Here is a 24,559-nt window from a genome sequence, read left to right as displayed (position 1 = left end):
CTAATGATTAAAGATATTTTAATATTTTTAATTAAAATTTTTTAATGAGTCACAATTAAGATGATATTTTAGGATACCTATAATGTCACCAAGGATAAATTAAGAAATCTCTTATCTCCCTCGTTAGATATAGATTTTTAAGATAAATTTAATAAATTTTAAATTATAAAAATTAACCAATAATTAGAAGCATGTAAAAACAATTTTCAGCGTCAATTCCAGTCAAACTGTAAATATGAAAATAAATTATGTTCAGATTATTCAGATTTTTACTGGTGTCGTCGTCATTAACGAATGCGAGACTGATTTCCAGTTGTGGAATCTCGCAACCTGAATCAAAAACCAACAGGTAACTGTACGGCAAACTTACAATTCTCATCTCTTTCCATTCCCGGTTCTCTCCTTACAACTCCAACACTCAAATAATTAAAGAGAATCCGTAAAATGCAAGCTAAACAAATCTCGCACCATTCCATCTTCTTGTAATCACTTGGAAATTTTTCCGCAACTGAAAGAAAATTAAGCAAAATTTAATCGCAAAAATGGCGCGGATCTTCGAGTATTTTGTGGTTTGTGGATTGGGTCCAGAGATTCGAACTTTGGATGGGAACAAAGGGTATCATGGAAAAGAAGTGATGTATTTGCCTTCTCTGCTCGATCAGTATCCTCCTGATTATCACACTCTCTATCCACCGCCTCCTCCCCAGCTTCCAACAGTATGTCTCTTTATTTCTGCTTTTGTTTTTGTTTATCGATGTTGTTTTCGTGTTGTAGATCTGATCTTAATGCTTTTTTTAATGGCAGTGTGTTTTGCCTGCTGGTGTTCTGTTTTACTCTTCTGGATTTGATGCTAACGATGCCTCTACTTTTCCACGGAGCTATCCCATTGTTTTGACGGGTACATTTCCATTTCTGGGTTGATTGCATCTATTCTAACTTATTTGTTGTGAGAAATAAGGCACTCATTGGTAGCTTTAGATTTATCGCAGCTGAGTGTTTGTTATATTAGTAGAAAATGTGAATATAAACTTGATTCTTAGCTTAGATTTGTCTTAAATCTTGTATTGAGTTTTATCAGGGGAAACGCTGAATTGGAAACTGAGTAGTAACATTATTTGAAAGTAGAGAGTCTACGTGCTTCCAGCTTGAGTTTATATCTCTTAAATATAGTTTGCAACAGTATGTCATATTTGGTCTTTTTAATCCTAATATATCTGTGATATTGTTTATCAGCAATGAACTTAGAAACTTGATGTTGGGATGTACATAATGAAGGAGTCATGAAAGACAAAGTAAAAAATTACTGGTAAAATGATGAACTGAATGTGGTTATAATGTTTTGCTTTGTGCTAATGCCTTGTAGCATAGTTAGTGTCCTTTCTTCCTTTTCGCTGGTGACATTACCTATGTTATATAGACTAGGTTGAGATAAGTAGATGGCATCATCTTATGAGGGTGAAAGATGTAGAGATATTTGGCTAAGGGGACTTGTCTGCCTATGGAAATTTTTGAAGGCAGCTTTAATAATTAGTTTTGTATTTCATGCTTTTGCAGTTAATGCCACTTGCTTGCAACATTCTATTTCTTGGATATCCTTATCCTCTTCTACAACTTGTATGAGCTACTATTTTTTACATTTTCTTCTGGTTACTCAATAAACAAAGGATATTTGAAAGTACGGGGAACCTTGTATGTCTTAGTGGACCTAGAATGAAACATGGAACATGAAAGATTGCATGGGTCATCTCTTTTTTTTCATATGCTTAATCAAATATGCCATGGGATATGAGAATAGGTTCACTCGTGCTGAATTTTTGATTGTGGTATATAGTAGGGAAATCATATTAATTTGGATCAATTAGATAATTAAACTCTTATTTTTAGCCATTTAAGTCCCCAACTAGACGGTGCTAGTTAGGGTTGTGAATGAGACAAGCTGCTTGAGGCTCGGCTCTGAAAGCTTCATTGATAAGCTAAAAAGCCCAGCTTGAGTTTGAGCTCATTTAATAAACAAACCTATCTCAAGTTTTGAAATGAGGCTTTCTAGCTTTATTATCGTGCTACAAGTCGGTAAACAAGCTCGATCTCAAGTTCGAGCATGTAAATGAGCCATAATTTTTTTTTTCAAATATAAACTATTAAAATAAACCGAGCTGAAACTCTACATGAATGAGCCAAGCTTGAGCTCAGATTTCAAGCTCGAAGCCGAGCTTGAGCTCGAATATACATTTAATGAGTGAAACTCGAGCTTGATAATACTCGGTTTGGCTTGGATTGTTTATACTCTAGTGCTAGTCGGACTTGTTAGAAATGTTGATGTAGAAATTTATTAACAGGACAAAAAGGTCGCCTTTACTTCCATGTGTTAGCTTAGAGAATAAAATAGAATTGTTATCATTAGGCATTAATGGCAGGAGTTTTACAGCCTTATCATTACCATGTGGCGCATCTCAGCTATGAAAATATAATTATGTAAAAATCCTAATGTCCATTATGATCACATGTAGTCACATGTATGGCTGGGGACTTCCTAACTGAGAATAAGACTTCAGTGGTCTAATTAACTCAAGTAAAAATAAAAAGGACTTAGTTGACTAGAGTGCCAAAGTTTTGGGGGACACAGTGGGATTTCACCCTGGATATAAATGTCTGTGCATCAAACTAGATCATCAATGGTTAGTGATGCGTCATGAATTAGCTGCTCTTTGAACTAAACTTTATTAGGAGAAAGATTTGTTTGACTTTTGGTTAAATGTCCTCACTCCAGTCTATTCTGAATTAAGGGAACAAAAATTATTGAAAAGTATTATTGCTACTTCTGGAAATGAAGTTGCTCCATTATGGCTTGAGGAAGGTCACAAATTGTGAAAACACTCTCTTTGTACAAGATGCAAGTTAGATGATCATCCTTCAATCCTTGCAAAACCGGGGGCTCTATGCACTAAGGACACCTTTTTCTTTTTCTAACTTCTGGAATTAAAGGCATGAAAATTGTGGAAGCAAGAGCTATAGAAAGCAGACTTTGAGTATAGAACATTAGTCTTTCTCTATTCTTCTCTTTTCCTTAGCGACTGTTGCAAAAACTTCTTATGTATAAGTCTTAATGTGATTGTTCTCTCACCAACCTTGTGGACTTTGGCATTGTTAAATTTACTTAGCAGTTAGATAGTGATTTTGGACCCCCCCCCCTTCTCCCTCTCTTTCCTTATCAAGAAAAATGGAAATTTATTTAATTCCTGTACCACATCTCCAAAATATTACTTTATCAAGCAATGAGAGCATGAAATATAAAAGCAAACTACAACTAAGATGGCATAAAATTTTTGAAGTTAATGACTGTTGCAGGATAGCTTGGGAAAACTTGAAGTTTTAGGAGACTAGTGTTAGGTTTTACAGAAATCGAGAATTAGGGCTTGAAAACCCATATTGCAGATCTGAATTTCTTTAGAAAATAAAGCAAAAGTGAAGCAAATGAAAATAAATTACTAGCATCACTCTAATAGGATCTAGGACTAGCTCCTATTAAAGAATTACATTTTCTAGGTTAGAATTGCATCACATAACTCAAAGATAAAAGCATAATCTGCTGTAATTTTGTTGATTGAAAACTTATTAAAAAGCATTACAAGCATGGGTATTTATAAACCTAAACTACTCCAAACCCTGCTCGATTGGACTTCAAAACTAGTCATCATCCTTCAAGGATTTGGACTTTGAAAATAGACTAAAAAGGAATACATTTATCCTGAACACCAGGACTCCAAATTGACTCAAATAAATAAAAGTGTTCCTTAATGAAGAGGAGCAGAATTCTAGCAAAAGCTGATATAACAGAATTGCCCCTTAGACTTAAAGTTCTTGACCAGCAACTTATTTATTAAATAGGCATATAAATATAACTCTTAAGCAGCTAGAAATATACTATAATATCTAAAACAAATCCCAGATAAAGCTGAGACCATAATCCTAAAATTCTTGAGCCTTTGAATTTTCTTGAGTTGTCTGCATCCGATTTTAATGCTGAAAAGAGATGCCTTTGACAATTGGAGAAAGCATTGCTGGCTTTTAGTTTTAAAGTTTGTTTACTACTCAATGGTCTGAGTTCTGAGCAAGGCATACATGTTAAGAGTGGACTAAATGGAGCTAAGTAGAGAAAATGGATCTGTGTACATTACTTACCAACTAATTTAGGATTAACACTTAATTGAGTTGAGTAGAGCACTATTTCAGAGGGTGGCCTTTTCTATCCTTGTTTTTGTGCATACTTTCATTTTCATGCGAGGTTAGTAAATTTATTGTCTTATTAATGTAATTTTTTTTTTTGCAGAGGGCGATGGGTCAAAAATTTATGTTAGTTGCATTAGTTTTCGGGATCCAGTCAGTGAGGATATTGCTGAAGCTTACCGCATACCAGCAAATTCATTTGCTGACAAATGTATTTGTCTTGTTTCACGTTCACCCAGTTTCGGTATACTTCGGAATGCGCTAGAAGAGATATTTGCACTTTGCTTTTCCCCCAGTGGAAGTAGGTAAGGATCCTTAGGTTATGAAGGCTTACATGTGTATATTATGGCTAGTGATAGCATGGAGCAGATGTCATTGTTTTACTTACTTTCCCCTATAGACATGCGTTCACAGGCAACTTTTTATATTCTATTTATCACAAATACCATGTCAATATTTTGTTTGCTTTTAGGATTTTATATTATGATTTTGTCTAAGTTTGTCTTCACATCCGAAAAATAGAAATAAATGGTATTCCTTGTGTTTCATTTAATGTTCGTGTTTCTGCAAAAATTTCAGCAAGCCATTATGGGATGTTATTGCGCACATGGTATCCAATGTACCTTTGCCTACTCCTGGAAGGGACCGAGTCTTGTTTGCTATTGAGAATTGTTTGCTTTCTGTGGAGGCTCCACCAAAAGATGGGCTTCCACATGCTGATGTATGACTCCTCTCTTTATTTTACTAGCAACGGAAATTCATCATTGCTGATAGTGTAATTTAGTAAATATTGCCAAAAACTTGATTATATCATCATAATTTAAAATTGATTCCATCAAATGCAGATATCTTTTCAGCCACTGGTACAATGCTTGGATGTGGACAACTTGATCAACTTTTTTACTGCTGTATTGCTTGAGAGGAGGATTTTGCTTCGATCCAATAAGTATAATTCAGACCTTTGACATTTAAATATTAATAATTGTTTTAGCAAGCTATTAGACCTTGAGTTGCTATCAGTTAGATATTTTGCCATTATGGCAGGCAGTTATTTTGTTCAGCTGCCAGATAGAAAACTGTAGCTCACAAACGGCTTTCTGGTTATAGAACAATGAATATTTTGTTAAATATGTAGTAATATCCTTATTATTTTTCTTTCTGCATTGGGTGTTCATGTTTGCTTCCTCTGTTATTTTGTTAGTGGCCTTTCTGTCTTCTTTTATCGTTTCAAATGCAGAATTTTATGCATGTGTTAATTAAGTTACTTCCTCTGGAGGAAATCTGAATCATTTATGAAAGCCAGACAGCATTCTAGTTATTCTGTCATCTATTTATCCCACATCTTACCATGATGATCGTTGCCAAGCAAAACCTAACCTCTGTGTCTTCTTATCATATCAGAGGTGGGCTGTGTCAATAATCTGATTGTTAAACATTCGGTTGATTGGTATTTTTTTATATTGAATAATCAGTGCACAGTGCTCCTAATTTAATTCTGTTTAAGTTATGTGGTCTACTTGTTGATATACTTAATAGTCTTGCAGACAGAAGCATGACAAACATGGCTAGCTAATGTCTAAGCTTTAAACATTCTATAATCCACAAGAAAAATTATTGTACTTAAAATGTGTAAAGAGTCATATTGTAATCGGTATGATAGTTACTACAAAGTAAGTCACTGTTTTGGACCCCTCCACTTGTAGAAAACTGGCCCTTGAGTTGATGCTTTCAAATTGTAATCTCCATGAAAAAGAAACAATTATTTTAACTATAGCAGTGGTTGCAATTTCGTCAAGTATGTTGCCCCAAATACATTTGCTTGACAGTTGGTAACTGATGATAATCTACCCTAAGAGAAACAGCAATTCATTGGAAAATTTCAGCCAATTAAAATCAATATATTGCTGCTCACCTAAGATCAAAGAATGAGCAAATTCATTGGACCATTTTATGGCTCTTGAGATCTAATCAAAATTTCTTTGTTTGATGAACCTTCAATTTGAATTTAATGGACAATAATATTAGTTTCGGTAACCTGCATACCTTGTTCCTGATCCTCTTCATATAAACATTGGTCTTCAAATAATTGTTCTCCAGTTTCTTCTCAACTCTCACATTGTACATTTTAGTGGCTTCTAGCTCTTCATTAACTCTTTTGAGCACATGCAACTTTTTTACTTCATCTTGGTTTTTACTTGGACATTAAATTCTAGAGCTTTTACATGTTGTTCATGGCAAAGATTGTTGTGAAAAACAACATGTAGCAATCGAAGGTTTGTAGTTAACTAGGTGAATTTGATTGCAATTATTCTTGTTTCCACCTATTTATCATTTCGTACTCAAGTTCAAAATTTTGGCCTTCAAGAATTTCATCGAGTTTTGAATTTTAAGCCCATAAATAATATTTTTAATTCTTTTTATGAAATTTTAATAAAAATAAAAAAATATCTTCAAATCAGGAATCTACTAGTAGATTAACTGTAATTGAAATCTCTAGTGCAATTTCCATCATATTTAGGATTCCAAAACTTTACTCTCAAAGATTCTTCCCTTTGCAATATTTGTCGATGAATGGATTGTTTTAAACTTCTTAGTATGCCCTCAAAAAGCCAGCAGCCACCTTGCTTTTATACTACTCTATTTAGGATGGAATTGTCATAAATAAGGCTAGATCACATCCACGCATTAAACATCCTTGAGTCCACAAGGAAAATAAGTCTGTAGACCATGAAACAGTAAAAGAACTTAAATTTTATTGAAATTGCATATATCCCTTACATAGCAAGTAAGATGCAAATAAGCCATATTATAATTACAAAAAATCATGGGGCCATTTTGTCTTATTCTCTTGCTGTGCTTTACATGAGATGTCATTTCTGTCTAGAAATTCTTTAGAATTAGAACATTTGTCTGCATGTATGCCGAGAAATTTTCACAGTGGTTTTTTTTTTTTTATTTTAAATGTATGAGTTCTGCTAGCAAATACATACTCAATTACAATTAACTACAAGTGCTATATTAGACATTGTTCAGTATCTCTTGTCTATGTTGGAAATGTAAGATATGTGCTTGTGTCCATGTGCTGAAATTGTCTTGGCAGCGAAAGCTCATTATTATGCAACATCTCAAATTTTTTTTTACCCTTTTTTGCAGATAAGTAATGGTTAATAAAGTAATATAAAAAAGAACCGAAAAAAAAAGTAAAAGGAAAAAGTATAAGACCTTCCACATAAATCGGTTTGTGAAACCGAATTGTAAATTTTAATGGCCTTTATTTGATTTTGGCATTTCTGATGGATATGTAACATGTTTGTTGTCAAAACATTGTTGGTACAACTGCTAAGATCCTTCTATGATTCCACAACTTTTTGACAAACTGATTCTTTAGATTCCACAACAATGAATACGTAGTATGTTTGTTATCAGAACAAGGCTCAAAATTTACCAATTTATAGTGACAGTTTATATGTGAACTGCAACGTGATTGGAATCAGTTTTTCGTGTTAAGGTAGTCCATTTTTCTCAGAATATTTGTGTCTGTTCAAGTTGGCTCTCATAGTCTTATTGATATAAATTTCATCTTGTCATTTTTTCAAGTTCTAATATATTCAATCCTACTATGAATATTTGAGTATTTGTGTTATCTAATTTTCAAGTCGCTTAGGTCATTGTAATATGAATACAAGTGAAAATACTTAAACATTTTGTTTGATCATGAGCAACATTTGAGTATTTATTTCATTCAAGAAATATGTGATTGGTAGTAACTTTACTCTATCTGGTTTTTTTCAGGTATTCTATTTTAACTCTAGTATCAGAGGCCATATGCCATTTAATTTATCCTTTCAGGTGGCAGGTAAGTTCTAAATATATTGAAGTCTTTCACTTTGTTGTCAGGCTATAATAGAACCTTTATTTTTCCATCATTATTTTCTGCGTTCTTTATCTCTCGCTGGAAATTGCAGTTGCTTTCATACTACATAGGCTAACACTGTTCTCATTTCTTACTGTCATCTAATTGTTTTACGTTTGTTGTTCTGAAGCATGTCTACATTCCATTACTATTTTTCAGTGGAGTAGACTACATTGATGCTCCTACACCATATATGATGGGTCTCCATTCTGGTGTTGATACGTCATATCTTGCAATGGATGGTGTAAGTTTTATGCTTAAGCTTTGGCATTGTTGAATTTTCTTGTTCATTTCTTTAATCAAATTTGTTTTTGCATTGGCAATAGTTCATCATGACTTTTCTACTGCTGTGATATCCTGTGGCAGATTAACTGTTGCCTGTTTGTCATCATTATATGATCTTTGGCCCTTTCCTGTACCTTCCCCTCTGAGGGTGAACTCTTAGGCAGTTCTTTTAACTAAACTGAATTATCTGCCTAGGATTTTGAGAAATGGAAAACCGTACACTTAGTTGGTTAACTTCTTTAAACAATTTGTTTAAATATTTTCTTAAAATTTTTTTACTGATGAGAAACGTGCTTACAGAAGGTAAAAATTTGTAAGAGATGAGGAACTAGTTTATAAAAGTAAACATTAATTAAAAGTCAAAACTTAAATTTTACCAATTTTATCTTTAATAATTGGCCCCTTCAGGATAAACTGATCTTTCAATAGAATACCTTTAAAAGCTAAATTACAAATTAAGCATAATAATGATAGTAAAATCTTAGCTAAGAATGTAGGATTTGGAAAAGAGGAAAAAAAAGCTTGTAAGAATTAAAAATTAAAATAAAACAGCTGGTTATAACTAGTCAATTTTATAAAAATACTGCTCAGCACTGTGGCTTACTTGTATAACAAAGAACAACAAATACAATTTTTGGAAAAAGAAAAATCAGCACCATAGTAAATAAATTCTCTAACTTAAATTCTTAAAACAAACTGCAAGTAATAATAGTGGTGGTTAAGTTAACAAACGGTTTTTTAAATTTGAGATCAGGTCATTCTAGAGGTATGCATTGTCAAATGTGAATTTGTCCTGAATACCTGTCCTTTTTTATGAGTGTTGCATTCTGAGGCTGTATAATATGTTTGTTTGTGTACATCAATAAGGATTATCTCATTACTGGAAATATGTTGAATTCATGGCTTCTAAAATCATTAAATTTAAGTAAAATATTCATATACAACTTACAATAGTTATATATTATTTTGAAATGTGATTTATTGCATGTAACATTTGTGGAACAATCAAATTAAAGTTAGATGGTATATTTACAACTTCATTTATATGATAAATTAGATTAAAAAATAGACATTAGGATATCTGCATTTTTTTTTTTTTTTTTTTGAAATCAATACTTATCTGAATATAAAATGAAAATCAATTATTTAATATCAGATTAATAAAGGAAAATAAAAATTTTAAAACAAAATGTCTAATACTATATAATAAGACAAGTGAAATACGCCCGCGCACACACACTCTTAAATCATATACCTTAAAAAATATTTACCAACTCAATACCAATATAAATCTTTCCCCATTTTTTTTACCTAACAGAGAAAAAAGGGTAAGTTGTGAAAAAAAAAAAAAGGAGTTGTTTAGTTGTGAAAAAAGTTAAAAAATTATCTGCAAGAAAATTAAAATATAAAATTTAACATTGGATTATAAAAATTTTAGATCTATTTGGATCACAAAAATTGGAATTGAAATCCAAAATTATAATTATATTTTTATTTATGTTAACTAAAATTAAATTGGAATTATAATTTTGATATATGGATAAGTTTTAGAATTACAAAAGAATTTATAATTTAAAGTTACTTTTAAGTTCTAAAATACTTTTATTTTCATTTTCTGAATATATGAAATTCTCAAAAATATAATACAATGATACTACTATGTAATAAATAAAATTCTCAAAATTCTGAACTTTTACTTTGTTGAAGCTGCCAAGCGTATATTTGACATATTTGAGAAAGGGGGGAGCATGACCTGCACTTCATGGTTGCCAACTTAACAATGCAGATGTATTGGACTCTGATAATGCATTGCGTTTAATGAGAGCAGAAATGTCTTTTAGTTTTCTTGAAGTAATAAGGATGAAATTGTCATTTTACAAAGTCACTAAGGACAACATCAAATTACTGTTACCACAACAGTAAACTTCCCATGTCCTTTAGACATATATAATAATTTTATAATCATGATGAAATTCTTTTTGAAGGCATTGTGTTGAAAATTCAGAGACAAAAACACTATCTCAGAAAATATGCATATAGTTATGTGTTTGCAGTCTATATCTTTAGATGTAATCTAATTGTAATTTTGTCCTTTTATTGTGTTCTAGGTAGTTATTGTAGACCTCGATTATAATCGAATCAGCACAACAGAGGAAATACCCCCTATCCCAGAGCCAGAATTAAGTTCCTTGCGTGGTGACATATTGAAGTTATTGTTCCGTAATGTCATGGAGATAGATGAAATGAAGGCTGGTGCATTCAGTTCATCTGAGCAATATTTTAAAGGTTGCAACAAGCCATGGGGAGAGGATCATGACCTCCAACTTAGGTGATACTTGGATGAACGTGAAATTTTTATGAAGTACTCATTGCTTTCCTTGAGATGATGGTTTTGATAACTGTACACTATATAATAGTTCTGAAAAATTCGTGCCAAGTTCTTGTCTATGCAAAATGCAAATTGCTTCTATTATTTATTAACTTGAAAGATGGTCTAATTTTCGTTGTCAGAATCATTCTGCTTCTATTATTTATTAACTTGAAAGATGGTCTAATATTTGTTGTCAGAATCATTCTTCTTATGCAAAAGAGAGGAATTTCATGTAATATATTTAAGTGAGAGTAGGAAAAACTTAAAGGCATGTAGTTATTCAAGCAATGTCAATCAGATACTATTTCTGCTTGCTGCTTGCCTTTGAGTTCTAGAAAAATGTTCCCAAACAGAGGAATGCTTTTGTATGCTTTTGTGGAACTTTACGTCAGATGCTTATGTAATATAAGTACTGCTGTTTCATTGTGTTAGTGCTGATGTTTCCATTGTGTAAAGAATGGAGCATCGTCTTATTCTTTTACAATTATTGTTTATTTTTTAATACCTCTCATATTTATGTACTATTGGCAGGTTAATATTCTTAAAGTTCTTTGCATCAATTTTAGGTGGCTACCGCAATTTCATTGTATGTATATTTCATAGTTTTCTTGTGGCATGAAATTGTTTGTAAAACTTTTACACTGTAATTTTCCGTGAAATTTATTTTTTGATAAAAAAAAAAAAAAAACATTTTGGCAGGAAAATGGTGCAACAAATGTTTTCAACAATCAAGCATTCTTGAAGAAGCGTTCTCGATCAACAAACCAGCCACCAGAGCCCATGGTGATTTTGATTTCCCGTTGATCATTTGGTTCTGATTACTAACTTCTATTAAGCTATTTTAATCAATCTTAAACTGCTATGTATTGTGCTTTCTGTTTTATCTTACATTTTATTATGATGTGCTTTCTTATGTTAAATTTCTCCTTGTCCTCATTTATTTATTTATTTATTTTTTTTGGTTTTCTTTGGATTTGCAGATCATGCAGTTTTTAGACTCTCATGGTTTCTTGGACTATCTAGAGAGAGGTGTAGGTTCTGATGAAAATAATAATAATCTCCTAGACAAGTTACAAGATGCAATTGGAAGGGGTCAAAATCCTATTTCTATTCTTCCCTCATTGTCGGTAGAGCCTGATATTATAACCATTTCAGATCAAGATATGGGAACTTCAGGTAAATTTGAGGTGTTGAGATTTGTTGATCAAAGTGTCAAGTGGACACAATTGTATTTCTGTTAATTTTTGTTTAAAACATTTTCTTTCTAAACTCTTATTTAGTAATATGAAATTTATTGTCTTTATTTCTTCAGGATCAGGTGCCAAATATACATATGATAGGTTTCCTTCAAATATTAGATCTGAAGAGCAAGAGGAGAAGAGGAAGCAGATTCTTGCAGCAGCAAGTGGAGCTTTTGAGTATATAAAGCATGCTCCTAGGTATATTTGTAATTTTTGATAGGTTTAGTTTGTTTGTGTCACATGACTTGGTGTTAGTTTAGTTTCTAATATCATGGTCCTGAATTTATCTTATTTCTTTACCAGCTCGCCATCTGTGCAAGTGGGTAAGGATGCTCTTAGTCCAATGGAGAGAGCTGTAAGTTTTTGAACCATGTCCAGACCAATAATAGTTCTGTGATTGAAATTTTAGAACTATCTTGAGCAATACTTATCTATATTTTCCAGGCAGAAAGGGAACGCATGGTTTTGGACATTAAAGTTAAGCTGCAGGTGAAATTCTCTCATTTCATTAAATCATCCCTTTCCTGTGAAATGCTATTGAGTTATCTGGATAGATCTAGGATTTTGCATGATTATAATTAAGAGTCTATTTGAGAAATTAATGTTTCATGGACAAAGCAATCTTCAATTTATAGTGTTCAAGTATAGAGGAATAATTGGTCAACAAAAAATGATATTCTGGTTAAATGGAAAATTAATTGTCCGCTCTAGAAAAAACAAATTTCTATTTTGGTTGTCCATAATTCATAACTTGAAAATGGATTCCATTTTTTTTAAGTTTCTATTCTTTTATGCTCTTTTTACTTATGAGGATGAAATGTTAAAAGACTAACACTTTTAATTATGAATATTTAAGGATGTAGCTATTCCTCTACATATGATTATGGTGGTCGTGGTGGTGGTGTCAGTGTCACTGAAGTGATAGTTATGACAGTGAGAATGCTGGTGCTGGTGGTGGTGCTGACAAAAAAATGTGTGAATTTTTTTTTTCAATCACTATCAGAGAACAAATGAAATTACTAAAATAAATAATCAGGGATCAAGTTTTACTAGTCTTTTAGAAATCAATGTAAAATTGGAAAATGCTTGGGAAATTGTTCCACTTGAACAAAATGGAAAAGCATAGAACAAGCATATATCCACTGGTTCATCAATTATTGCTGATGGTAACATCCTTCATTGGTTGCAGTTGATTGCTGCTTCTCATTGTTGAAAGCTGCAATTTTTCCTTTTCTTTTGTGTACCCCAAATATCATAGAGTAATTTTCAGTTGATCTTCAGTATTATGGCCAAATAAAATATCTTCTATTTTTGACGAGGAAGTCATTTTCCACAAAACAAGCAGAGAGCATATGAGTTCCTGAGAATGAGATTCCCTTGCTGGAGTTGATATTTATGTTTTAGTTATTTATTCGTGCTTTAAGTGCTTGTATTCTTAATCATTGATGATTGTGAAACCTTGACTTGTGATGTGCTTATTTGGTTAGCTTTAACATCAATTCATCCTAATGTGTTTTATTGCCTAGTTTTAACATTTACACTTACAACTAAATGGAGCTGGGAGATTCCTTTGCAGGATTAAACAATCAAAATGTAGTTGCTCAATTATACACACAAGATATCAAGTTTACCTCTGGAAAATCTGTAGTCTATAAAATCTGTTATCATAACGAAAAAGTTGGTTTTGGTATGAAGAAATTGTTCTGGAATATAACGTATTAGAATGCTTGATTGTGCACTTGAAATTTCTTCCAAGTTTCTGTAATCCAGCATTTGAACTTTTTAGGTGGAGGCGGCGGAATTTTATCTGTTTTAGTCCATGGGATCATTTCTTGGCAATGGAATTAACGTTGGATGACGAGCATGGTCGTTTGCTGTGCTCTCAACACAACATGCTTTATCCTTCTCTCTCATCTTTGAGGGGAGGGGAAGCTTCAGCAGATAGTTCAACCAATTGTACAAATAATGTGATTTCAGCAAATCCAGAAATTAGTATTTCACCTTTCATATAAATGCAACACATGCATGAATCATGCATGCATAAGATGTATTACTGAGTAAATACATAAAAAAATCGGCAGGATCTTGGTGTCTTATATCATATTCTTTTGCTTTGCCAACATGAAAAAATATAATCTGGTAAAAATGATGTGTTGATAGTGGTATTGAAATTGTTAAGGTGTTTCTTTTTTCCATTATCATATAGTTCTGGTTTTGAAGTATTGTAGTTCATATTGTTTCACAGGGATTGTGGCTGCGTCTTCTGAAACTTGGAGCTACTGATGATCCCCTCTCTTCATTTGAATATGGCACAATTGTTGGTATGATCGTACAAGTGTACCAAGAGATGTCAAACTTCTTTTAACTTTTTTTGGCAAATATTCATATGTTTGTTGGTTGGAATTCAGTTTACTTTGATTAAAAAGTTAAGCAAATTACCAAGTGTTTGTTATTGGTAGTGCAGCATTGATTGAATCTGATGCAGAGGGTATTGGTGGCAGTGGATTTGTTGAATGTATAAGGGAGCATATACACTCAGTATGTGGGCATGAAAGAAATGAATTAGCAGAATATTGTTGTGTTTAAGACTGGGCTAACTTCTGGCTGGATTTTATGTTTTCAGGGATGGCACTGTCAATTGACTGATGAGCAGTTTATTGCAGTGAAAGAATTGGTATGTACTATGTAGAAGTCATTAATAGGATTTGATTTGTTATAGATAATTGCTATTGGGTGGAATACTGCAATATACAAAATGGGTAATTGCCTCACCTTATTATGATTTTTATAGTGAATTTAAAAATGTTTAGATAGATACCATGAATACTCATCCTAGTTATGCCATGTAAAAGGGAATCTTTCACTGCAGTAAACTAAAACATAATGATTGCTATTGGGTGGACTACTGAAATGTAAAAGTGAATATTGCCTTGTCTTTAATTACAATTTTCCCTACTTGGAGTTGATTGCTGTTTCAGCTTACCTTTATGTTTGATATCCAATATTGATTTATCTTGAACCCCTGAACTTGGTTCCTGTGCAATTTCAGCTTAAAACAGCCATTAGTCGTGCAACATCTCGGGATGATGTCTCAACTGTTATAGATGCCCTTGAAGTATCTGCTGAGATGTATAAAAGGGATGCTAATAATGTTCCCGACTATGTCCAGCGCCATCTAATTTCACTTTCCATATGGGAGGAGCTGCGGTATGTATTATTGGTCATTCCCTGAATTATTTTAATCATCACTATTATATTTTTTCAACCTTTCCTGAACTTTCTGTCACTTTTCTCTATAATTGATCGAAGTTCTTTTTTAATCTCTGTTTTCCAACTGTTCATTTTGGATTTTAGATTACTTGAAGTTAGTAAGTCGATCTTAATCTTCTCTCTTTTTTCCTCCCTTTGGAGCTCCAGGTTTTGGGAAGGCTACTTTGACCATCTTATGGAGCATTCTTCAGTCAAGTAAGAATACAAATTATCTTTTTTTTTTTTTATTGATGTTTCTTGACATGTGGTTTACTTCTTAGTTACTTTGTGCTAATTTATTTCTATATCATTCTCTTTGTCGAACAAAGAGCCTCTTGTTTGATTATCATGGTGTTAAAGTAAAAACAAACAATAGAGTATTTTTCACCACTTGCTGCAGCAATACTCAACACCAATGGTCAAGTTAAAAAATGCTCTATCTATTATGCATATTGGATATTGGTTCTAAATGTTAATTTGGAAATGCTAAACAATAATCAGCAATTGGTTTCCGAGGATGAAGAAGCAATTTGCAATTGATAGGAATTGGGATCCATGAAGTCTATTCTATTCATATTTGTCGGTTTCTTAAACCTCTTATTTTTTTTCCATGTGTATATTTTCCATTTGCTCATTAGATTCAACTTGCTTTTTGGATAAGGTTTCAGCTTGTGTTTTTCAAATGGTTAATTCTTTGCTTTTCAGCCCCCTTTGTTCATTTTTGGTTTGGCTTGCTTTTTCAATAAGGTTGCAGCTTGCATGTTCAAATGGTTAATCCTTTGCTTGTCAGCATCCTTTGTTCATTTTTGGACTGGCTTGCTTTTGGATAAGGTTTCAGCTTGCATTGTTCAAACGGTTAATCCTTTGCTTGTCAGCCTCCTTTTTTTAATTTTTGGTTGAGTTACAAACTTGGTTTGGCTGGGTAGCACCTGAGGAGATTTAACTGACCTGTGGTTTTGTTAAATTGTGATTGTAAATTCTTAACTAACACGATTAGAGAGAATTGACAATCCCATGCCAATGCAGTTGATGTAGCAGGCTTTCTGGGAATTTTGACAAGCATTTCAAAGCTTATTAGGTAGCAAAGTATTGCAATGTTATTTATGAAATCTATGCTAAAAGCTTGAGGAATGGATGGGCGAAACCAGAGAAAGAAAAATGGTAATTGTGGGAGCAATAAATAACCGAGATTTGCTGGAGCAAAAACTAAATTTGAACTACATGAGATCTTTTGCACAGCTCAAGGAAAGCTATAAGCTACACACCTTGAATTTCTTATGGATCATGCTCAAGATGCTTTTAGTGCTCCTAGTTAAAAACTTAGAATCGCATCATATAATCCCAAAGGGTTAGAACTGAAGGAAATCATTCAAAACACTCTACATTGTATGCTTCAGAAAAACGAAGTAATATGAATGTTATCTACAGTTGCAAACTAATTCTAAAATTATAAGACTTCTAAAGAGGAAGAAACTAAGAAATGAGATCCTGCATTTTGCCAATTAAGGAACTATCAGTAGGAAATTACAGATGATTATAATCGTGTTCCCTTTCTAAACATAGAGATGGTTGGCTTCTGTGCTTTGACAAGTTGCTGATTTTGTAAAGTAGTATATTAATATTCATCTGTTTCTGTGTCAGGTCGACCAATTATGCAGCTTTAGTTGCTACGCAACTAATTCTGGTGGCATCTCACATGGTGGTGTTCTTTGTCTTACACTTTTTCCTATGTCACCTGTTTTATTTTCCTACAAAACATGACTTTTTTTTATCTCATTGTCAAGGCTGGATTGGGACTTCCTGATACTGATGCTTGGTATATGGTTGAGACTTTGGCAGAGAGGAATAATATTGGATACAAGCAACTTGTAAGCAACTTCTCTTAAGTTAGTGTTTGATTATGGCCAAGTTCATTTTTAATTGTTTGTAGTAGCATCCTCCTGTTCCTGGCTCTTCTTCAGTCTAACTATGCAGGTTTTTCTAGATTTTCAACCAGGTCAATTTCTGTGTTTGGGGTTCGGGTTGTGAGATTTTTACTTTCTTTTGTCTTTAATTATTCAATCTCTATGCTGTTTTATTTGATAAACTTCTGTTGACTAGAGTTACTTCCTATTTTATGAAATTCCGTATCTGTGTAATCTTCCTATACTAGGATTATAGAATACTTGTGTGTGTGTGTGTAGATTATCATCAAGAGAAATAAGAATAAAATTTTCTCTCTAAACATTAAGACTCAACAACATGTAAGGATCCAAATCCTAGATTTGCTAGAAATCCTATACAAGAACCCAAATCCTACGGCAAATACAAAAAGTCCAGTAAACAAGTAAATATGGAGTAAACTTTTAGCAATTTAGTGGATTATATATAAAATTAAGCTGCTTAATGGGCCACAAGGTAGTTGCTAACCGGACCACAAGATACAAAATCTGGAAAGTAATTTCCAGTGCTTTCTCAAATCTGCGTACTATGCAGTAATGAGGAAGGTTGTCTGAAACTCTCTCTTGGAAAATTTTCCCGATTATTTTCATTTATGAATAATTTGATGAAGAATTGGTCCGATGATGATAGTATATCCCTTTCGTTGACCATCTAGCTTAGGAGAGACCCATTTGCTAGATTTCTGTCAGCAAACCTTTTTTTTTTTCACAGTGTATTATGCAATTGTTTAACTATTTATGGATATATTAGCACAAAATCTATTTCAATTCGCATGTGTATGATCATGGGAAAGTATGTTTCAGTGTCTGGATAAGAGGGGATTTCCAGCTGAATCCTTGTTCTTATGTCATTTGATGATTATTTTGTCCGTACTCTGAATGTAACCTGTCCAATGATGGAATAACTCTATGCTTTAGGCTTTCAATATCACACTTGTACACACACACACGTGCACACACTGCCACATTTCTACTTAAGCAATGCTTGTAATTTTTTATTTTCTTGGGTTCTTTGCTTCTGCTTCTCCTGATTCCTATTTCTCAATTTATTGTTTCATCAATGCTACGTTTCTCATGAGCCTGGGTTTTGAGAAAGATTTAAATTGTTCTCATAAATATTTATAATTGTAATTAATATCCTGCCTACTTTTTGATTCCCTGCTCCTGCAATCTAATTCAACTGAATTTTACTTTGATTGTATTTCAGATAAAACTTAGAGGATTTTTATCACATGCACAGCAACTCCGTATTGGTTACTGGGGAATCTCATCTGTTAAGGCACAATCTTTGTCCATGTTATCTCATGGATTGTCCTCCCCCCGTCCTATGGATGTTACTGATGAGAATCAGCAACCTGCTGAGGCCACTGGTGTTGGCAGGAGCTGGGTTCAAAGCATGTTCAGCAGGGACTCATCAAGGGTAAATTCTTTTGCCCGTGGTCGTAAATCAACTGAGATAAACGAGAATGGGACTCCTCGAAAACAAGATTCATCTGCTACTGGGCAAAAGAAAATTCAGACTAATGTTCGTGTACTTAGGGGTCACAGTGGTGCTATTACTGCTTTGCATTGCGTAACAAGAAGGGAGGTGTGGGATCTGGTGGGCGACCGTGAGGATGCAGGCTTTTTTATCAGTGGAAGCACTGATTGTATGGTAAATTTGTCTCTGTGATTAAATCTTTTTCAAGTATAATACATTCTGGTAAGATTTATTCGTGGAAATTCTGCACCACTAAATATGTGGGACCTTTGTTCTCAAGCTCATTGCATCTGCATTAGATACTTTGAATGTTTCTTTCACAAGTCAGAAGTTGATATGCATATGTTAGGACAAGCTAATGCGTATCAAGTTTCTGATTTCTAAGGCTGAATCTTTGGACGAACATTGTTGTATTATTGCTAGCCTTATTTGTTTGTAAACAAATTATACAGGTTAAGATATGGGATCCCAGTATTCGTGGTTCTGAACTTCGTGCAACTTTGAAAGGGCATTCAAGGTATCTTAGTTCATTTCATGTTAATGTTATATGAAAGTCACTATATACTGATGACCATGCTTCTCATTTGTTCTTTCTCTTGCTTGAAATTACCTCAATTACTACTTTTTCTCCTTCCCTCTTTGGGAACCTTTGCAGAACTGTTCGTGCTATAAGTTCTGATCGAGCAAAGGTGGTTTCAGGATCTGATGATCAGTCTGTTATTGTTTGGGATAAGCAAACAGCTCAGCTTTTAGAAGAGCTGAAGGGCCATGATGGTCAGGTTTGCTCATTCAACACCCTTGCTATATTTGTTGATGAGTATACAACTAGAGAAAGCCTGTTGCCAAATTACATACATTGTTAATATAATAGTTAATATGAGAAGATTGCTCTCAGTCTACTCGTGCATTTCTTATGGATGGTTTTTACAGGTTTATAACCATATTTAGGAGAATTGTAATTTTTCTTCCCCATTTCCTTTCTTTTTTGTTTTCCTTATATATTTCCTCTTTCTGCTTTACATTTCCTGTTGCTCACTTTCTTATTCTTTAGGTAATTTTTTTGTTAATTCCTTCTTGAAACTTTATTTATTGCATGCACGTGTAGAAAATATTGAAATATTCTAAAAATTTTTTATCTGTAGGCAGCTGAGGTGAAGACTCAAAAATAAATATGTACTTAATAGATCTAACCCTTGTTTTCTAAATCTTGTAGGTCAGCTGTGTCCGTATGCTGTCAGGCGAACGTGTTCTTACTTCGGCCCATGATGGAACTGTGAAGATGTGGGATGTTCGAACTGATACCTGTGTAGCAACAGTTGGCCGTTGCTCTAGTGCAGTTCTATGCATGGAGTACGATGATTCCACTGGAATCTTGGCAGCTGCTGGTAGAGATGCGTAAGTACTTCAAAACTTAAAATTTAATTTACCGCTATAAATTTCTAAAGATATATTTGTAATTGATTACCTAAAAGCTTATGTGATCAACATTTGTATCACCAGGGTTGCAAACATTTGGGACATCCGTGCTGGTCGCCAAATGCACAAGCTGTTAGGGCATACAAAATGGATTCGGTAAGTTAAGAAGTGTATAATTTTTCTCATTTCTTCAGTGTTGATGATGTCAATTTGCTGTCTTAAGCTATATGTCCATATTACAGATCAATTAGAATGGTAGGAGACACACTGGTTACTGGAAGTGATGATTGGACAGCGAGAATGTGGTCAGTTTCACGAGGAACATGTGATGCTGTTCTAGCCTGCCATGCTGGTCCAATCTTATGTGTTGAGTATTCCATTTCAGACAGAGGAATAATAACAGGTTGGCTATGCATGACATTTTATTTTTTGTCCAGTCATACTATTTGGTATCTTTTCTCATATGCAAGGACTTCACCTCAAGTGCCATTTTGGCCCATTGGTAGTTTACCTAAGGACAAGTGCTTGAGAGAGTTGAGTTCTTGGGGGTTGAATCCTCAGGCTAATAACTCCCTTATGGACAAGGAGAAATTGTTTCTGTTGATTTATGAAGAAGTAAAAGATAAAAAGGGAAATGTGAATAGTTTGAGATGCGTACTGACATATGAAATGTTTTTCAGGTTCAACTGATGGGCTACTCCGATTTTGGGAAAATGAGGAAGGTAAGAGCAGTAATACCTTCTTGATAACTGAAATTTCTTATTTGGTTTTTCTAATGTGATAGAAGTTTGGCTTTTTTAAAAGTTTTCTTTTATTTACTATGTATTTAATTATTTTAGTCAGGCAATGCTATGAAAATTGCTGCAGTACATCATATGCCATTAGGATATAAAACTTGATTGGAGGGCATTACTTTTTTATTTTGTTTTGTGTGATTGTTTTTCTATGGAAGAGTTGTACAGGATGTTACTGAATCCTTCAAGATGTAAACTCCTTTTTTGTCATTCTATTAAAATAGCCATTTGTTTACTTTCACCTTATTTTACTGTGTATGTCAATAAATATATTGATAGATGTATTTTACATATATATTTAGCTAAGGTTAGTAGGCACTTGCATTTCCCGCCAGAAGGGCTTGTAGTCTTATATCTGTGCAAACGTTGCAAGTTGCTCAAATAAAGGCTTGTTGCTCATCTTCAATCATGTTTTCAGAATTACTCTTCCTGTGTTTGTGGATATCAGTTTGATGCAGGTTGCTTCCGTGTTCCCACATGATATGGCAAATAAATGATTTGTTGTTTAGTTTTTCTTTTTCCAACTGTATTTAATCCCTCACTCTGCCTCATAGTGTCACTAATGGCATTCGTTATGCATGTTTCAGGAGGTATAAGATGTGTGAAGAATGTAACCATCCATTCTGCTGCCATATTATCTATTAATGCTGGTGAACATTGGTTGGGAATTGGAGCAGCTGACAATTCCATGTCTCTGTTCCAAAGACCTCAAGAGCGACTTGGTGGCCTCTCTAGCCCCGGCTCAAAAATGTCTGGTTGGCAGCTTTACAGAACCCCACAAAAGACAGTTGCTATGGTATGAATCTCTTTCTTTTTTGCTTGCCTATGTTACTTTCTCATTTTGCTGTCATCACCAATGGTGCATAGGTTCTCTCCATTTTTACTTTCAATCACTGTATTGTTTGCTGTTTGTTCATTGAAATTTCATAAAAAATTGACTTCAATTTAAAACCATCTGAATGCCGTTCTCGTTACTAATAACCATGCCTAACTGTTCCTTTTCCATACTGGGTAACTCATTTCTGTTGATTATTTTTATTTTACCGTTCCATGCTAATAAATGATTTTAAGTAGTATTTGGTAAATTGAAAATTAATTAAGAAAATTTGAGAGTTGATTTTTAAAGCATTAACACTGCAAGTTCAGAAAGTTCTTTAAGTTGCAAAGTTGTTTAAGAGCCTAATGATTTATCATAATTTATGTAAAAAGATTTGACCTGTTATTTCAAGTCAATTTTTAACTTTAATGATGTGTAGATAAGCATTATCAAACAACTAACATTAGTAATCGCTAAAAATTATAATTTTACATAATGGTGTTATCAAACATCGTCTTAAGCTGCTTTTTTCATGGTCTTGTTTCGACTTGGCTTTTGGCATTCAGGTGAGATGTGTGGCCTCTGACCTCGAACGGAAACGGATATGCAGTGGTGGTAGAAATGGAGTTTTAAGATTATGGGAAGCAACTATCAACATCTGACCTCGTATTATATGGTTTGTAATGTTGTAGTGATGGGGAGTGCTTTTATGTTGATGTTGTAAATTCAACTTGCTTGAACCTATAGAATTTTGTGTATGATTTGAGCATTCAAAATTAAACCCCAAATATAATGTGGGGATCGGTTTTCGAGCCTTGATTTTTGTATTCCATAATATCCATTTTTTACTAAATTCAGCATTGAAAAGAATTTTTATAGTTGTAGATCATTATGAGATAGAGAGAACCAAGTTTTGATTACTTAAATATGTGATTTCATTTCCTATAAAGGTTTTAGGTTACTATTTTGTTCATTTATTCCGTGAAAAAAAATATTGATATATTCATTTGCACCAAATAATTTTATTGAATTAGTTCGGCATATGAATGGACAGATTAAAGAAAGAACCAAGAAATATTTTCTTACAGAAATTAAATTATAAAACAAGGACTAGGGCATCATCTTTTGGTTCATTGGAGGCATCATAGCAACTTGAGGATTTTGCATTGCTTTGTTCATCATATTTTTCTGCCATCCTACAAAGCACAAACATTGATTGTTAATTCTTAGAGCTTTTACGACACCAAGTTCTTTTCTTTTTTAATAGGAAATATTATTATATATAATAGTAAATATAAATTATAATACACACTACATCAATCAATTCATTAATGATTGTGGATATTTTGTCCTAAATACATCCATTTTAGCCGCTAGACCAAAGCTTCATTAGTTCTAAGACCAAGTCCGTAATAATTATCTCATCCGCATTAACATCCTTTTTTTTTTTAACAATTTCAATATTGACAAGTTAGCTTGTGATAAATATATTTCAATTTACTAAAACTTTGTTTGTTTCTGGAAAATAATTTATTTTTGAAAAATATTTTCTAAAAAAATGTGTTTTTTTGAAAAATATTTTTCAAATAACTTATTTTCCATTATTTGGTTGCAATATTGAAAATTAGTTAAAAATATTAAATTTTTTACTCATAATAATAATAATAATAATAATAATAATAAATTTCGTTTTCTAAAATTTCTTTTTCAATATGAAAATAATAAAAAAAAAAGGTAAATTATGAGAGTCGCCGGTGACCGGTGGCGGTTAGTTTCAGTAGTGACTACCAATGATTAATAAATTAAAAAAATATAAATTTATAAAGTTATAATAAGTTTGTCAAAATCTGAAAAATATTTTACATTCTTGAGAAAATAAGAGGTTATTTTCCTTAAAAATGACTTAATTTTTCTTTAACCAAAAAAATATTTTCCGTTTACTTATTTTCTTGAATGCCTCCAAACAATGGAAAAGTTTAGAAAATATTTTCCTATAACTTATTTTACAGAAACAAACTGAGCTAAATATGTTTAAGGTTGTATTCAGTAAAAACTTTTTAAGTAACTTTTAGCGTGTTGACGGTCGAAATGTTAAATGCTATTTTTTATAAGGTTGTGCGATATGTTCAATATTTTTATATTATTCGGTAATAACGTTTGAATTAATTTTTAAAGATTGAAGTAATATAGCGTTTTACATAAAATTAACTCATGCAACGAGATAATAAAAATAACTAATTTTACCAAACAATCTTATACAAAGAAACCGCTGATGCTAAAACTATACCGAAGAGTTTGTTTTAAGTTGGATTAAAAAGCTAGTGAATAAGATTAATTTTCAAAAAATAAAAATAAAAAAATAAATAAGATCTACCTTGACAAGAAAGGTATGGATTGCCTTCATAACCCTCATTACAAAAACATTGACAATTTGCACCTATTTTCGTCGAACAAAAAGCATTGTCTCCACAAGCATTAGTTGAATTTCCTCCAATGTAAGGCTTGCAGATCCGAATCCCATCACCAACATTCCATTCCAAGACCGTAGGAACCTCCATTAACCCATAAATCTCTGTGATATTAGAATTCAACCATTCTTTTTCAACCAGAAAAGCTCTCGCATATCCATATGAATCCTTTTCTGTGCTACTTCTAAACGACACATTAATGTACGTCAAGTAAGGAGAGATTGTCGTTTGGCAACAATTTTTTTTTTTTTTTTTTTTTTTTTGAAAGGGGTTTGGCAACAATTTATCCCGCGACATTCACTTTTTTTTCTGAACGTCACAAATTGAAGCGCAACCTTCTATCAGCTCATCTTGCCTATAA

General features: G+C 32.9%; 1 protein-coding gene across 1 annotated transcript; it reads left to right on the top strand.

Moving 5' to 3' along the window:
• The first annotated feature begins 271 nt into the window (after positions 1 to 271).
• On the top strand, positions 272 to 22,619 carry SCD1 (stomatal cytokinesis defective / SCD1 protein (SCD1)). Its single transcript, XM_012237593.4, has 30 exons — positions 272 to 716; positions 805 to 898; positions 4,328 to 4,529; positions 4,804 to 4,945; positions 5,070 to 5,170; positions 8,017 to 8,080; positions 8,268 to 8,381; positions 10,531 to 10,751; positions 11,325 to 11,379; positions 11,493 to 11,576; positions 11,774 to 11,969; positions 12,106 to 12,232; positions 12,338 to 12,389; positions 12,479 to 12,523; positions 14,280 to 14,355; positions 14,499 to 14,572; positions 14,658 to 14,708; positions 15,084 to 15,241; positions 15,452 to 15,499; positions 16,925 to 16,982; positions 17,068 to 17,151; positions 18,431 to 18,877; positions 19,156 to 19,220; positions 19,359 to 19,482; positions 19,917 to 20,098; positions 20,204 to 20,275; positions 20,362 to 20,522; positions 20,800 to 20,841; positions 21,501 to 21,709; positions 22,297 to 22,619. The coding sequence occupies exons 1-30, from the start codon at positions 543 to 545 to the stop codon at positions 22,390 to 22,392; spliced, it is 3,618 nt and encodes a 1,205-aa protein (XP_012092983.1). The 5' UTR covers positions 272 to 542; the 3' UTR covers positions 22,393 to 22,619.
• The last annotated feature ends 1,940 nt before the right edge of the window (positions 22,620 to 24,559 follow it).

This window comes from Jatropha curcas, chromosome 5 (genome assembly GCF_041381405.1).
Source record: "Jatropha curcas cultivar XTBG-Jc1 chromosome 5, XTBG_Jcur_1.0, whole genome shotgun sequence".
Taxonomy (NCBI): domain Eukaryota; kingdom Viridiplantae; phylum Streptophyta; class Magnoliopsida; order Malpighiales; family Euphorbiaceae; genus Jatropha; species Jatropha curcas.
This window is presented reverse-complemented; position numbering and strand designations above follow the sequence as displayed.